The sequence below is a fragment of the Elaeis guineensis genome, chromosome 6, assembly GCF_000442705.2.
Source record: "Elaeis guineensis isolate ETL-2024a chromosome 6, EG11, whole genome shotgun sequence".
NCBI classification, from domain to species: Eukaryota; Viridiplantae; Streptophyta; class Magnoliopsida; order Arecales; family Arecaceae; genus Elaeis; species Elaeis guineensis.
The window spans coordinates 133,088,805-133,106,148 of NC_025998.2; the positions used below are offsets into that span (position 1 = coordinate 133,088,805).

Sequence of the window (17,344 nt, forward strand, 5' to 3'; positions counted from 1 at the left end):
TTTTTCATATGCTTGCAATTTAATTGAAGCATTTGCATTTGCAACCTGCCTAATTGCAGAAAAATAATTAATCCTTTCAAAAATCTAATTTTTCAACTTTTCTCCTAATTAGGTTTGAAATAATCAACCTGTCACGGATGTAAACTAATGTCTCTAACTAGCAACCGAATTTACGAGATGATAGTCATGCACTTGCTTGTGACTCAGGGCTCCAAGATCCTAACTTCATGCCATGTGTCGTGATGTATGTAATAGCCTTTGGTCAACTCGTGAGATTAAAGCTGATCCACACCCTTGCGGGCCAAAACAACTTTGGGTATGCGCAACATTGAAGGTGCAGTTTGCCCAAGTACATAGCACATCGTCCAATGCGATTGATCAGCGCAAGAAGCAACAGCCATCTTCCCCCGTCCAAAAAAAAAAAAAAAACACGTCCCCCATCAACCTATCAAACAGAACAGATGTCGCGCATCCAACACTCCATGGACCATTCAGACCTCTCCCCTTGGCTCATCTCATCTCCTGTGCGAAGAGAAAAGTTCCCCACAACATGTGGACCGCAGCCCGCCTGCGCGCGAGCGTGGCCCCGCTTTCCAAGGGTGGGCCGAGGGGTTTGTTGCGTGCCCGCCTTTCATGCCTCTCTACCCTTTCCAGACTCCCCCAAAGATTCCTCCGAATCTTTCTTCCTTCTATTCCTCTACCACTTCCCCCCACCCGTTCGACCAAAAATCTCACCGAAACTATAAAACAGCACCCTCCAACTCCGGCCGACGGGCCTCATAGAAACCGATATAGTCCCGCATCGGAATTTTTCCGAGATGCTGAAAGCCTTAAGTTCCACTTCTTCTCACCTCAGCAATGCCTCGTCCTCTTTCTCTTACCTCCAGACCCAGACATCCAGCCTCCTCGTATGCTCCTCCTTCCACCGCTTGCCCGGCTCCCGGAAGGCCGTCGCCTCCCCCATCCCAGCGCCATCTGCGCCGTCAATCCGCCGGCCTGATGGCGATCGCTGCTTCCCGTGGAGTACTTCTTATTCGGTGTCCACCTCGAAGTCGAGACGGGACGGCACCGGCGAGTTGCAGCTGTTCCTGGAGGTGGTCCCGCCCAGACTGCGGCGGGAGCTGGCGCGCCACGGGGAGATCCGGGAGCTGATCGAGGTAGTGATGGATCTCGGGAGGAAGCCCATCGCCCGATTCCCGTCCGGTGATTGGATCATATCAGAGCAGCCTGTCGCGCTCGATGACCTTCGGCATGCCGTCTCCAAGGTAATCTGCGATGCGTTTTATTAATTAATTATTATTTTTGTTGCATTTTGGTTTCATTGCATTGCCTCATTAATTGTAATGGATCATGGTTTCTTATGATCCACCGTTTTGATTTTCATATGGCGTGGAGATTTGCATGTACTTTATTTTCTGTGGAACGTTGAGAACATCGAGATTTCAATGTGATCGATTTTATTTTCAGGTTGGTGATTTTGCTGATGACAACCGCTCTGGTATCAATCATTCCTTGCATCGGATTAGTGCTATTCGGAATCGTAAGATGCACATAATTGGCCTTACATGCCGAGTGGGTCGTGCAATATCGGGAAGTGCGGAGACGATACGTGATTTGGTTGAGGGTGGGGGTTCTATTTTGGTAATCGGACCTCCTGGGGTTGGCAAGACGACCTTGATCAGGTATTACTTTTATCATATTTTTCTCATGTCTTCCTTGCTATGAGAAGTTGGAGGAGGAACCATGTTCCTCATGCGAAAGTTCACGTTCCATGTTTCGCTTCAGTAGGAAACATCATATTATCTTTATTTTATTTTTCATTTTATATGAATCAACTAAATGTCATCAGATCTTAGATGGTCATAAAGCTCAATTTTATTAGACTCTAACTATACACATACCAAGCAGTATGTGCATTAGAAAAGTAATCTCACGCATTAGACAAACCAATGTCTCTAACATTTTGCTGCATTTGCCCTAGTGGGCTTTCCTCATGGATATGCATGGTGTTCTATAGGAAAAGCACTTGACAATTAACTCTTTTCCAGGGGAGCTAAAAACCACATGTTGCAAGTCCAGTATCAATGTTATATACATTCTGAGCACATGATATACTGTTTTTTTTTTTTTTGGGTACATCACATGATATACTGTTGAAGATGGTTGATTTCCAACACCAATGACCATCTCTGTGAGTTGCTGCATACCTGAGCGTTCATTTACTATGGAGTGTTAGGTCATTTTAAAATGTAACTTGGCTGTACTTTTTTACAGATGCAAAATCATACAAGATTTGCATGTAATACAGAATTTCATATCTGTTTTCTCATGCGAGATGTAGACCTTTTTATTTTTGAAAATGGTAGTCTACTGATTATATCATCTGCAGATAAAGCTTTATCTTGTCCTGTACTTTGACTTGAGATTTGAACATTATTCTGTGATCTCTAAACAATAACTTGTGTTAAGAGTTGGTTCACGTAGAAGACAGATACAAATAATTGGTCATCTTCTTGATTTTCAAAATTTGGCCTTGCTGAAATGTTCTTTTGATACAGGGAAATAGCTAGAGTGCTAGCAGATGAGCACATGAAACGTGTTGTGGTAGTAGACACATCAAACGAAATTGGAGGAGATGGGGATGTACCTCACTCGGGAATCGGGCGTGCTAGGAGAATGCAAGTTCCCAATGTCAACATGCAGCACAGTGTAAATCATTAATCTCATACTTTGATCCTCATTAATGAATCACTCAGTATCTACATTTTCAAGGTGTTATACAATAAAAGACACCTCATAAGATATTTTGTATATTTTTGTTTCTTTATATTATGGTCTCAGAAGTTTTCAATGCCTCTGTAGGTCATGATAGAAGCAGTTGAAAATCACATGCCAGAAGTCATTATAATTGATGAAATTGGAACAGAACTTGAAGCAATGGCAGCCAGCACTATCGCTCAAAGAGGCGTCCAGCTTGTTGGAACAGCACATGGAGTAACAATTGAGAGCATAATAAAAAATCCTTGTCTGCAGACGCTTGTTGGTGGGATAGAGGTAACAAGCTATCTTTCTGAATTTTGTATCTTGTGTTGTTGTGAAATTAGGGGCTGAAACCTTGGTCATCTTCATGTCTAATATTAGTAGAAGGCTCAATTTCTTGGTGATAATCTCTGACTGAGAGGTAGTACATTTTTTTTTGTTTTTATTCAGAAACAATAAATCTCCTTAATCATGATTAAGTTGGAGAATGGAGATTGTTGTAAACTTGTAATAGTTGTTGATTAGTCTGAGAAGTTTTCTATTGGAAATAAATTATGGATAAAAGTGAAATTACTTGGATGATCACTGTCTGAGTAGATCAAATAGTTATTTCTTATAAAAACAAACCTCTCAGTTAAGCATGCTTCTGTTATATTGAAGCGTCAACCTAATGACCGAGTACAAGATTTTCTTTTTCTCCCCAGTTTGAGTCACATTAAACTAAAAAATTTGACCAATCCATGGCATCTTATTTCCTGTCATAAATCATAAAATCAGAGTGATGTAAACCAAATTGTCTAATTATTAGTTGTTTGAAATATATATAAATGCAGAGTGTTACACTTGGTGATGATGAGGCCAGAAAAAGGAAAGTACAGAAAACAATACTTGAGAGGAAAGGACCTCCTACATTTACTTGTGCTGTGGAGATGATATCCAAGACTGAGTGCCGAGTTCATCACAAATTAGAAGCTACTGTAGATGCTATTCTGGCAGGTAGATTACCTTCATCTATACTATTTTTATGAAACAAAAGGTCAAAATTGGATGGTGAAAAATATGCCTGACAACCAACAAACTCTTCTCTTTGAAGAAATTCCAGTTTTCACTCTCATCTCTCTATAATCCTGACTTGCAAACCTGCATCCAACTCTGTCTGCTCTCTTTAATCAAGTCATCCTTGCTTTCTCTGACATGCATTTCATGTGTGAAGATCTTATCTGTTAGAACTGCAACCCCTGTTTGAGCATCATCTGTGCATTAGAGTACTGGAAAGCACAAAATTTCAATTTATTTGTCCAATCAGACTCTTCATGTCAGATGTTGTTTCTCTGGAAGCAGGTAAGTCTCCTCTGTTTGAAGTACGTAAGGTGGATTTCAAATCTAGCAATTCAACAAATTCTGTTCCAATACTTGAGAAATCTCATGAACAAGAATCTTCCATTAGCTGCACAAATGATGTGAATACTGGGACGGTGCCTCATCAAGACAATTATGATAGTACTGCTATTTATACCAAGAAAGGCAAAAATAAGGCATCTTTCTCAAGGAGATCACCTGTGCATGTGTATAGTTACCAGGTATATACTGAATTCCGCTTTATGATGTGAAATGGTAATGCAAGTTCTATAAACGTATATGCATGTTTGCTTCTCTATGCTATGATTTGCTTTGAGTATTTCTTTCTGAACTGTGGTAATGTCTTTTAAGGGGCTGTTTTTTTGCCCCCCATTTTTCTCTAGTCCTATTTTCCTTAGTCTCTTTCAAGGAAAATGAGGTAATACATGGCCTGATATTCCCAGAAGCAGGCATTATCCTCTATTAATATACATTTAGAAATGTAACCTTGTCTAGACAGTGTTAGTTCAATTTTGTTCCATTTATTAGTATATATATTTCGGTCTTCAGGCACTTCGTGAATTCATGACCACCACCATCCTGTTCCTCTTCTCTTTCTGGACTTAAGCTCAATGTGAGTCATAGCTTCAATAAAACTTGATTGTTCTTAATTCTTGCTAGCATCAACTTCGCCATCCTCATCTCTACAGTATTTCAGTACATGAGTATTCTCTGTATCAAAGAAATTATAATATTCTTTTTGTTGTTGTTTAAATGTGGGTAGAATATGTACCCCCTTTTGTGTCACAGGCGTGCTATAGTTCATAATATTCTGAAGTGCAGACCCTTCTTATCAGTTTCACTGTTAGTTCATATGATATATCCTTGTACATCTTCCCCATCTATTCATTCCATATGCTTTTTTTTTTTAAAAAAAAAACTGAAATTTCTGCATATAAAATATAAATAAAGAAGTGACTTCAGCACAGAATTGGATGGAAAAATTTAAATGATTGAAACAATAGTTTTCTTGGTTGGTTCTCTGTTAGATCTTGGAAGCTGATCTACTGCAAGTTGCAAAAATAATGGGTTTCGAGAATGAAATAGCTGTAACTGATGATATCGGTGCTGCAAATGCAATTCTTGCATCAAGTTCTGAATTGAAGCAGAATCCTTGGATCCGTAGTGTTGCGAAATACCACCAGTTGCCAGTATTTGTTATCAAGGTAAGATTTATCATTTTTTTAAAAACATGCTTTTTCTGAATTACAAGTTTTTCAATTATGCTGCCTTGTGTATTTTAACTTGCAGACAAATACTATGGCACAAATTGTAAAGGCAGTAAAAATGATTCTAGGGATGGATACCATTGGATCTTTATCAAATGCCTCGGTAAATCATTTGGCAAAAGATATTGAAATTGAAGATGATGCACCTAGAAGAAAACCGTCCTTGGAGGAAATTGATGCCTTGGAGGTGCACTTCTCTGAATCCTTCTATTATATGAGTCTCCCATCTGAACAATTGAGAACTCATCCTGCATTGGTGTTTCCACCTGCCCCCACACCCCCGCGTACACTCCCCCCGGTTGGGGGTGGGGGTAGGAACTAGAATTATGGTTACACTCCCCAGCAATGTTTATCCAGAGGAATTTTGCATTGCATATCTCACTAGTTTCATTTGTGAGAGAACTTTCTGAATAATCTCTGCATCTTTTGTTTCATTTCAGTTGCCCAATAATATATTGTTTCTTGCAATTATTTTGACTCCAATGATCTAGGTACTTAAGAATTGCTTTCCACAGGAGGTTCGACTGGCTATCGAGTATATTGTAATTCCTGGTAGGGAACCTGTGGAACTCTTGCCTAGATGCTCAGAGATAATTGCCCGTCAGCTGGAGCTCGTGGAGAGCTACCAGCTTGCTGCAGAGAAAACAGGTACAGAGTTGAACTCCAGGCTGCAGATTCTTCCCATGAGGCTCGACAAGAAAAATTCATCTATTCGTGGATCGCATTCATGGAAGCAAGTGGGTTTAAATTCATCATCTAGTGGGCACAGGGGTGCCAGTGTTTCTCGCCTGCCCCTTTTACCTGAGTAAGTGACTCAGAATTCCCACAATAATGCAATTAAGATCCAGTAATTAGTTGTACCACATCATGTACAGAAATGTAAATTATGATGCTCATTCTCTAATCCGAGTACATCTCTGGATGCAATTCATGCCATTTTTTAAAATAAAAATAGCTCCTCCATGGTGCTTTCCTCTTCATTGTGAGTTCGGGTCATGTCGTAGCTGAATGTACAAGCTGGTATTAATGCTTCTTTCTTCTGTTTGTTTGCGTCTGGAAGTTTGAGAAGTCTGAACACCGGTGGTGATGCATCTGCAGGTTTTTGCACCTATGGAAGAATTGATGAAATGCATATCATTCATCTTCAGCAATTGGATGAATTATTCTGTTATGTTTTCTTTTTTTTTTTTGGTGGGTACAAACTTTGTGCTGTTAATGTTTTCATTGAGACCTGGTTACCTTCTCTAAACCCTGTATAAGTCGCATCCATATGTCTGCTATAAGAGCCCACCTGTACCCACAGCCACAGGGAAGATTTGCCTCGCAAGAAGGCCTGTGCGTCGAGTGGTTGGCGCCATATTTGTTTCCCAGCGCTATTATTTGAGGGAGACAAGCAGACTGGTCATCATGACCTTGGTCAACAGTTCACGCTTGAGAAGCTTCTCATGTAGCGGTATACACGCAAGACCGGAAAAATATGTTCCAACTCATCGATCTAATCTATGTTCAAATCATTATAAATAAATTTAAATTTAAATTAAATAAATTTAAATTATTAATTTAAATTAAATTTTAAATATCTGATCTATTTAATCAGTTTAATTCATTTAATATTCAGATAATTTGTTTAATTTATTTAATCTATTTAATTATTTAATATATTTAAAATTTATTTAATTTTTTTCTGATTTATTTAATTTATTTAATTTTATTTTATTTATTTAATAAATAAATTAAATAAATCAGATCAGATTATTTATTTAAAAAATAAATTATATTAAAATATAAATATTTGATTTATTTAATAAATAAATTTAATTTAAATTAATAAATCTATATTGATCTGATCCGGCGCAATTGTCATCTTTACATATGCAATGTCCGACACTGGGATGTTACTCATGTTGCATCTACCTTGAGCTTGAGGGTCTCGGTGAAGCTTGAGTCATGCATACAAGAGTTCAACCACCCATACGAACCGGAGAATATGACCGGATGTGCTGTGCCAGTGCGAGTGCATATTTATTTTTAAATCTTTTTAAATTAAATTCGTGGCAAGAAAAATCTCTCAAAAGCGAATATAGTTGCACAAACGTACGACAAAAGTTACGTGACGGGACACAATGAAACAGTCCAACTCACGCAACAAAGAACGCTAATAAATTCTCCAAGGGGTCGCGTTAGTACATCAACCTAAGCTTGTAAACCGCAGCAGACCCGACCGGGCCCGTCCAGGCCACACTCGATGCCCCGCCGAGGGTCACGTCCAAAGATCATCATCAAACGAGTTGCTTTTGGGCACAATTTAACCTAACCATGGACTGTGAGTCAGTCTACCAGCTTCCCCTCCTTCACGAATATTATTAAATTCATAGGGGCCGAGCCGACTAAGCCCTAGGGTTTCCGCATCCGGTCCTTCTTCCTCGCGGTAGGTTTTCCGCCCCCTCCAGTCCCCACTCCTCTCTCTCTCTCTCTCTGGCACTCTATCCTTCGATCCTTCTCCATGGCTACCGAGCATCAGCGGTGAAGGGGGAGAGAGGTTGGAAGATTTTGACTGTAGTTTTTTATTTTTGGCGGATTTTTAGGTTTTTTTTGTTTTTTGGATCCATCTCAGGAGGGTTTTATTTTGAAGATGTCGCACAAGGAAGAGAGTCGTATCTTTGTGGGAGGCCTGTCATGGGAGACCGGGGAGCGGCGGCTGGAGCAGGAGTTCGGCCGCTTCGGCAAGGTTCTCGAGGCCCAGGTTTGGCCTGACACCCCATCTCTCGATCTTTTCCCTTCACCCAGTCCGCATTTATTTTGGATTGTGTGTGATTCTTATGTAATTTTATAAAAGATATTCTTATTTTTTTAGGCATGTAAGATAAAAAGAAAACCTCATGTTGGTTTAATTGCCCATTGATAGTGTCATTGAGATTTTTGAGAAAGAAAAGCAATTAGGGAACCGGATATTGCGTTGTCTGCTGAACTATCTCAAAAAGCTGACTATCTTATTCTGTTATGTTGACATAAGATTCCTCGAGCGATTGAACTGCTTTTAGTTCTGTTTGTTAAATTGGTAAAATCTAGGTAATGCTAAAGGTTTTGATTATCAACAGGAACGTATGAAGTTCATAAACTGCAGTCGCACAAGCTTTTCTTCTTCTTTTTCTTTTTTCTTTTTTGAAGTAGAAGTGATCATGTATGTGATTTTGCAAAAGTGATGGTACGCTTCTGAAAGGAATGCGAATTTTACAGGCTGTTTAGTGTAATAGAGTGATTTTGCTTATGTCGTTTATGCAAATTTATTTTTCTTTTTTATCCGTCATTGTGGCTGATTATTGATTCTTCTTTTTCTTTTTCTCTTTCTTCCTTTATTTTGGAATCTGGTTATGATCACTTGGGGCACCTTAGATGGATATTGTGACACATTCTTGGCCTGTTAACTTGCATCAAATTCCCGGAGGCTGTTCTCAATTGATCAACGATGTGTGATAAGAAACGGAGGGTCTCAATATGGCCAGTATGCACAAAAGATCATGTTCACCACCTTTAGATATGCTGAATGCAAGTCTACATGAGGCAGAAAGTCGGTTACCTGCTAATTCTACATGGTTCCGGTTAAGCTGGAAGCAGTTGACCTTTCCCTGTGTGAGTCAACCATCATTAGTTCAGCTTCAAGGATCCACCATAACGTAAATATAAGTTATTTTTCTTCTGGCCAAGGCAGTTCTGTTGAGGATTAGTTGTCTGTTGATAAACGGGACCTGGTCTGGATCAAGGATTATCTGAAATCCTTCCTTTTTCTTTCCTGTGGTCTGAAAGAGCTATTTTGTGCCATGCTATTGTTTGTTGCTGAACATATTCACAGAGACCATATATGCAGTTACATCATATTGATAACTGAACTATTTATAGCACTGAACATAATGATAAAATTTTGTATGCCCGAGACTATTGGCCTTCTATGTTTGACTTGCATGAGAAGTTCATGGTCAACTGGTTTGTTTTGTCAACACGTGCAGTGGGATTCGTAACAGTTTCTGTCCAAATTGTTTGTTTCGTAATAAGGTGTCCCCTTTAACCATATCTCCTTTGGGAGGGAAGAGCAGTGTACCCAAGATGCCATTGCCTAGGATGTTTATATCTCACTTATCTTCAGGATCAGCATCAAGGGTTATGCAGCACTTTCCAAATGAGTTGTTAAGTTTTCCTGGTCTGATTAATCTGTGATGTTGGCTCCGCAGAGCTCAGTACCAACTCAAGAAATCTTGTTTGCTAATCTCTGTTTTTGCTGAAGAAACTCATTGTGGTCATGCTTATTTAGTTGTTCTCAGTGCTAGTGATCAGCTCAATTTGGGAATGTCTTCTTATGTATGTTAGCGATAACCTGTAGGTAGCAGTAATTTTATGCTGCTACTTTTTTTTTCATTTGCCAAGGGCACTAGATGCAGAGAGCTTCATTGCTGCAAGACTTGTGAATTGTGGTTGATTTGGCAAGCTGATATTACAGCACGTCTATTCCAAATGCTGGTTGCCTAATGTTTGGTACTATACTTAAAAGTTCTGCTGCTATTCGATACTACAGTGTCTTATGCATGGTTATAATTTTTTTTTTGCCTTTCCTTTATGGCTACTGCATAACTGGTATGGTAGAGCAGTATGCTGCTTGGTTGGTGATATCCAAAGTAGAATTCGGTGTTTCATTGAATTATCTGCATAAGGATTTTGAGACCAATATTATCTGAACTGTTGTCGCATGCTCAGAGATAGGCCATGTTGTGATTGCTCCTTGCACACCTTTTCTAGGTCATCTAGTTTCGGTAAGTACTTATTGCGACTGTTCTTATGCTTGCATCTGTTGGTAGTGGAGCACAGTTGACGTGGAATGCCAGCTCTATGATGAGGTCTATGATCGATACACCTGGAGTTATTCTGCTGATCTGCTAGATAGTCAGTTTGTACCAGATGAATGAAAATATTTTGCAGTTTTACTGGTTCTTGAGTTTGTAAATTTGCCTATTAGAACCATCATCTTGAAAATGCACATCATGTGTCAATAGCCCATGGCCATGCTTGTCATAGCATTGGCTGATAGTTATTTGCTTGTAGTAGTTTGGGCAATATTGGAGGCTTCATTCGATGAAGAGGTTACTTCAGTCTTGTAGCCTTAATGATATGACTTGTTCGCTTTTCAACATGGTTTGTAATCGAAAGATCTGATTGACTTCTTTAAAGCTTCTTGAATCTCAGGTTAATAGATAAAAGTTCTTTTTGGAAATTTTCCCTGTCAACTTCACTTGGCATCCTTGCCTTCACAGAACTATGATCAGTATTAGAATTTGAGTGGCAGTAGCACGACTACCATGATGAGAATTAGAAGTGTAATTTTTGGTAATGTGGTTGAGCTAATGGCAGGTGACCGGCACATGAGTAGTCTTTACTAATAATTTATGACTATATGCAGCTCTAATGAGATATGGGATTTTATTGCCTGGTGGAATGAATGCATCAGTGATAAAGGGTGGCAATATGTTGGTAAAGTTTGTTAGTTGATATCATGATGGGTTGGGTTCATAATAAAGTGTCTTGGGAATTTGCAATTTGTGATTCCTGTTGATATTTCGTGTATAAGTTATGACAATGATACAACTACCTCATCTGGAATTTGAGCTGAATATAATTCATGCCATCTGATGAATAATATACTACATTCTATAAACGTTGGCGGGACCTGTCAAGGTAGCGTGTGGCTTTGGAGTAGAGATCATATCAGTTAGAAATGTCTAAATGTTTATTGGGAACCTGGGACTCAATTGAGTGTGCTTTATGGCGGCATCAAAAGTGTATTATTTATCTGTTTTTCATCATTCAGGTAATTGACATTCATGGTTATGAATAATCAGATTGATTATGAGCTAACTATTGCATTAGACCTTTCTTCCTTTTTAATCCTGGCAACTTATGGCTATATAATTACTTCAAGTACTATAATTAGTTCTTCACTGTAAATCTCACCCCTTTATTTTTGATAAATAAGAGAACCTTGCTTAAATAATTACTTCATAATTTTTATTTTCAGTCTGAAGTGTGAACTATCAGTTTTTAAGGTCAACGATGACAAGTTGTGAAGTGACCATTTGTTTCCAGATGCCATCCATGCATTGATTCACTTTATGAGCAGATCCTTTTCCCCCTCATTTTGTTCCCTACACAAGTTCTTTTTTTTTTTCCTAGGTTTCTCAGATTTCTCATTTCTCTATTAATTTTTTTCATTTACTTCTCATTTCTTTTTGCCTAGTTCTCTCAGATTTCTCATTTCTCTATTAATGGTATGTTGGTATGGTCCACACCCTATGCTGCAAGCTCCCACTACTTTTCTCACTCCTAGCCATTGTACTTCTTGAAATCAGGTGGTACTGGTTGTTGCAGGATGGTTCTGCTTGGTTCAAGCCAGTATGGACTGATTTGACTCATATGTAGTACTGAATCTCGGTACCATACCAATGTTTCATTGGTACAATATGGGTACGACGTATCCAATGTTTCATTGGTACAATATGGGTGCGACATATCTTGGTTTGAATTATGCTAAACATCTAGGGCAAATGGAAGAAAATGATGTTCAGCACGGCGTTTATGCTACCATATACAGGCATTTTGTCTTACCACTTGTTGATTGTTGCTCATTTGGGGAGGTATTCTTATGAATCATGATTGTGTAACTTCTGCCTTATGTATTAGTGTCCAAGTGATGGTTTATTGACTTAAATTGCTGTAAGAAAAGTTCACAATTTGTTTTGTACTTATTATTTTGCATTTGGATATATTAGTTGAGTATCATTTTGTGATTTCATATTTCTAACCAAGGTCTTGGTACCATATACATATTTGTCCATATTGGTCCAGTACTGATCTCTCCAACCCCATATTAGTTTGATTCAGTATATGAGTTGAATTGGCCTGTAATGGTCCAAACTGAGCGAAATTGTCCCATATTGCCTAATACCAACCTGTATCACCCAATTTCAGGTGATACGATGAGTGGGAGTGAGGAAAAAGTTGTAGAAGCTCGTCTTGGTATGGGATGCATATTGTGCCATACATATGGCTTCCAATACTGATTCTGTGGATCTTGTTTCTAACAATGTTTTGATGATTAGATGTTTCAGTCCAATCTAGATTTTCCGACATGATTTTGTACTTCTATTGTTGCAATAATATTGAAAACAGGTTTGTCAAGATTTTGATGTTTTACTTTTCAATTTCAACTGATATAGGCTGTTAGATGCATAAAAGTGGTATAATTGTTACTCTGGAATCATAATAAATATTAGTGGGTTTTTTCGTTTTAAGCCCATCCTAAATTGTGTTCCACATTTTTCTCTCTGAATAAATGCACTCCACCTCACAAGTATATCATGCTAGTCTAAGTCTTATGAAGAAAATTACCAAACCATCATAATCATCTGCTGTTCCTTTTTTTTTTTTGAAAGCTGGGGTTGCATAGTTTTCCATTGTTCAAAGGCATCTCCTTTTTTGCATGTAAAATCTATCCTAGTTTGCCTATAAATCTTCAAAGCTATGGAGTTCAGAAATACTATTCTGTTCATGTTAACTGCAAATCATGGGGGGGTGGGGTGGGGTGGGGGGTGATTAGCGGACAATTTTGCTGTAAACCTGGAAGGCAAGCAAGAACTTAGTGGCTCATTTTTTTAAATTTGATACGCAACTCCTTTTAGTTTGGGTAGTTTAATAGAGGAGTTCACTTCAGATTTGCGTGTTCTCTCCATTCTATCTCTCTGTGTGCGCACGTGCGCGTGCATGCGTGCGTGTGTCTGTAATAATTCATTAGGATTGGCTGACTGTAAGATTTTGTTCTGAACCAAGAATTTAGAATCTGAGGAAGGATATATGTTACCCTTGAAGCAAAGTTATGAGAAAATAAAAAAAAGGTTTAACTTATTCCATACATGTTGTTTATTTAAGTTTTTTGCATTTAGATTTTTGGGAGGCTTTGTGATTATGTATTGGGTGCTCGGTTTTTAGTTTCTTCTTCTTAGTTTCTATAGATCAGGAAGGCACTTTCTGTTTTTATCCAACCACAAAACATAAGATCATTATGGCAGCATATCATTATGGTAACATTTTCCTTCTGTTGTCATTATTATATTCTAAATTAGGTTCATAGATTAAACTTTGAAAACTTAATACTTCTGATAGATTGCCAGCCTATTACATTGGTGAGGTCATCTACAAGATAACCAATACAAAGTGTAGATTTATTCTCCAATATATTTTGGAGGTGGATATTAAGGCTGCTTCTTTATAAATCTTTCATGGCTGAGTCCGGATCCTTCAATATCAATTGTTTTGAAGTGCTTGTCTTAACTTCCCTGGTCCTACCTTCCAGTTTCCTTGTAATTTGAAATTTTAAATTAAGTCCACAGGGTGTCGAAAGCATCTGTGTATGCTTGATCTAGCATATTAATCATAATCATAAGATCAACCTTTCTAAACCTTCGATTGTCTATAACATTAATTCAGCCAAGTTCTGCTCTATACCATTTGTTCCATCTGCCATGACACCTGCTGCATTGTGGCATGGTAGTTGATGTTTTTATTCGGTACACTTGGCTGTCATTCGTGTTTCTGCTAATGCAATTACTTAAAAGTTTCTGTGATTGTAAACATTTAGATGTTAGATGTCAGCAGTCTTATAGCATAGGTTGTCAGCAGTCCATACAGTAGTCAAAGATCAAGGAGATCATGCACTTGATTGTGGTGTATCTTTAGTTACTTTGTTCAGTAGTAGGCATGTGGCTGTTGTTGGATTGGGCATCACAGGTTTGAGGTCAGTGGACCTGCAGATGTGCTGATCTTGAAATTTTAACATTTTGGGCCCTGTCTTTACCAAACACAATTCCATCATGATAGGCAGGCTGAGAAATCTGCTCCCTTTTTTAAGCTGCTGTTGGGTTAATAATGCTGTTATCTGTAGTCTTCTGTTGCCTTGAATTTTTGATGTCTGATTGCTTAAAAACAAATGTAAAGATATTATTCAAACTTTAAGCAAGGATTGTCCATGGAGGACATCTAGTTCAATAAGTCATAAATGCTTACTGATTCAGGAGTGAGATCTCCATCAAGATTTTCTGATATACTACACTGCATGATGGCATTTTATTGAGAAAGATTTTCTGATCGGTGGAAGTTTGCCTTGGGAACTTGCATTTGTCTTTGTTATAAGAGATCAAATGCATCCTAGCACATGATTTGTATTGTTTTTTTCCCTTTTCCTTTTTTTTTTTTTTTTTTTGTGTTCTAGGTTTTTTTACTATTCCAAATTGCTTTGCTTATGATCTTCTATCTGTTTTGACGTGTCTCCTGCCCAAGTTCCACAACATTGTTTGTGACCATCAGGTGTACAAACACATGACATTAAACTACATGAAAACAATTTGTGGTGCAAGATTTTAATTTATGCATTTCTGCTTATTTCATTTGTCAGCAGTCACTTTTCTTAGCATTCTTGCCATGTGTAGGTTATGCTAGAGAGAGACACTGGCCGCCCCCGTGGATTTGGATTTGTGACATTTGCTGAGCCACGCGCTGTGGAGGATGCCATCAGAGAGATGCATAACCAAGAGTTAGATGGTCGGGTCATTTCAGTGAACAAGGCCCAGCCTAAGATGACTTCAGATGACACTGCCTATGGTTATGGTGGTGGGAACTACTCATCAGGTGGCAGAGGGGGCTATCGTGGTAGTGGAGGAGATGGCACGCCACCCGTAGGGCATGGTGATTGCTTCAAGTGTGGGCGTCCAGGACACTGGGCCCGTGAATGCCCTTCGGCTGGAGGTGGTGGTGGAAGATTCTCTTCTCGTTCCAGGTTTGGTGGGGGTGGTGGGCGTGGGGAGCGTTTTGGAGGGCCAGACCGCTATCACGACCGTTACATGGATGATCGTTATGATGGAGGCCGTTATGGGGACCGCGACCGTCTTGACAGGGACAGTAGGTATGGTGGTGTTCGCGATCGCTATGCCAATGATCGATATCCACCTGCTGGTGATCGAATTTATGGTGATAGATATGCTGTGGGGCCAGATCGTTACCCTCAAAATGGATATGGCAAGGAAAGAGGGTATGATAGGGACGGACCACGGGGTGGCAGCAGCTATGACCGATATGGACCAAGGGGTGGTGGCAGTGACAGATATGGCAGTGGTGGACCTGCACGTAACGAGGGGGGTGGTAGTTATAGGGACAGACCTGGGCCTTACGATCGTCCCAGCAGGGGCGGACGCCCATCATCCTATGATGATCGCTACTAATGCATGTTGGTTGCTGTTATGGCAGTCACTCCTGGTGCATTTGAATTGCTATGGGTAACTTTTATGGATGACAGAATTTTGGCTATTGTTATATGGTTGTGCTTGTGACATTTTGATGTGTTCTGGACCGATGCAATGATTTTGTTTTGTTTATAGGACTCAAAACTTTCTTTTTCAGTAGTAGAATTCACTCTGGACCGAGCTTGAGTTCTGTTGCTGTATGATCCTTCACTGCTGTTACGAGAATTTGTCAGAATCTGTTTCTTTCAGGCTTCTCATGTAGCTGTTACTGGAGATGTACCAAGCATTATGGTGAGTATTTGTCAGTTGACGAAAATTTCACCAATCTTTGTGATGCTTCTTTCTGCCATGACAAAGCTCAGGTGGTTTGAGATGCTTCCAGCGATTTTTTTTCTCTTTTGGTGGGGTGGGCGGGGGGAAGATATACCTACCAATGGTGCCAGTACTGTAGTGGTTAAGTCTGTTTTCATTGGGTTTCTTTATTTTAATTTGAAGCTTCTCAGATCTCTGTTTTGAGCCAGTAAAGATGCCAGCAGGTGAGCTGACTAGTTTGGCTTAGATATTTCTCGTATTTGCATGCATTAGCTAAATAAGAACTTGCTATGCTATGGGGAAGCTTTTCAGTGATCAGGATGTTGACCATCCTTTGAACCTGGTGAGTGCTGAATCTTCAGTCGTCCTTAGTGGGATGAATAACCTTAAAACCAGCAATCAAGAGAGCTTAGAAATTCTCGAGAGCAGTGAGGTTTTCTCATATCTGGGCATTGTTCATGGAATTGGCCCCACCACTCAGAAATCTCTTGGGGAGTAATACTTTGATCAGGATGATGATGATTCTTTCATTGGTTTTGCGAAAAGTTTTATGCTGCTGCATTACTGTATCAAAAATTGACTGAAGGGACCATCTTACCTTTGAGATCTGATTAACAACGCAGGGCAGGTTCTGGAGAACAATGAGCTTTTCTTGTAAAGCTTGGTCTTGTACAAGGAAATGGTTCTACTGATAGCCTTTGCTCCGGCGGCTGAGTTCATTTAGCTCGTGCATAGTTTGTCCTTGAGTCATACATTGATCGTCATTTAGTTATTGGATGGTGTTGTGTATAGGCATTTCAACTTATTATCTCAAGGGGATCACCTCGATGTTTACCATGATAAATCATTTTGCTTCTATGGTTGTGCCTTTAGGATTGTTTGGTGCCCGCAGGCTGGAGCAGCATGCAGCTTGAGTTATAGTTGAGAGTCACTTCCATGATTTAAGTTATTATCTTATTTGGAGAGGCATGATATGATGACATTACATATGAAAAACATGATTACGATATTGAATATGTGTATAGTGTATGTGACATTGGATGTGTTGAACAGAAAAAATTGCTAAGTTCTATCACGGGCATTGAATGAGTTTCGGTGGATTAGTGTGGGCATGTGATATTCGCTAACCCGGAGGAGCTTGAGCACCTTGCAAATCGCAAGGGAATGAAAATTGTATGACTTGTATGCTTATACTACCATATAAAATATGTTACGATCTTAGTACTATATCGGTGTTTTTTCTTTGCATCGTCTACATGATGATTCCTACTGTAGGAGGGTTAGAATGGAAAGTTATCTAAGCATTGAGAC

The 17,344-nt window shown here is 39.2% G+C and overlaps 2 protein-coding genes across 8 annotated transcripts; both read left to right on the plus strand.

Moving 5' to 3' along the window:
* The first annotated feature begins 575 nt into the window (after window positions 1-575).
* LOC140858635 (protein SEEDLING PLASTID DEVELOPMENT 1-like) lies at window positions 576-6,717 on the plus strand. 2 transcript variants are annotated; one of them, XM_073259932.1, is made up of 10 exons: window positions 576-1,265; window positions 1,468-1,682; window positions 2,559-2,709; window positions 2,863-3,054; window positions 3,594-3,756; window positions 4,102-4,340; window positions 5,148-5,324; window positions 5,410-5,574; window positions 5,903-6,192; window positions 6,486-6,717. In XM_073259932.1, exons 1-10 carry the CDS (start codon window positions 819-821, stop codon window positions 6,508-6,510), a joined length of 2,064 nt encoding a protein of 687 aa, XP_073116033.1. In that variant the 5' UTR covers window positions 576-818; the 3' UTR covers window positions 6,511-6,717. The 2 variants fall into 2 exon arrangements, with proteins under 2 accessions (XP_073116033.1, XP_073116034.1); XM_073259933.1 differs by lacking the exons at window positions 5,148-5,324; window positions 5,410-5,574; window positions 5,903-6,192; window positions 6,486-6,717 and adding an exon at window positions 4,669-5,015 and having other exon boundaries at window positions 577-1,265.
* A 951-nt stretch (window positions 6,718-7,668) lies between these two features.
* On the plus strand, window positions 7,669-15,969 carry LOC140850913 (glycine-rich RNA-binding protein RZ1C-like). 6 transcript variants are annotated; one of them, XM_073259935.1, is made up of 3 exons: window positions 7,669-7,815; window positions 8,002-8,130; window positions 14,912-15,969. In XM_073259935.1, the coding sequence occupies exons 2-3, from the start codon at window positions 8,020-8,022 to the stop codon at window positions 15,698-15,700; spliced, it is 900 nt and encodes a 299-aa protein (XP_073116036.1). In that variant the 5' UTR covers window positions 7,669-7,815; window positions 8,002-8,019; the 3' UTR covers window positions 15,701-15,969. The 6 variants fall into 6 exon arrangements, with proteins under 6 accessions (XP_073116036.1, XP_073116039.1, XP_073116038.1 ...); XM_073259938.1 differs by having other exon boundaries at window positions 7,695-7,815; window positions 8,020-8,130; XM_073259937.1 differs by having other exon boundaries at window positions 7,770-7,926; window positions 8,020-8,130.
* Window positions 15,970-17,344: the final 1,375 nt, after the last annotated feature.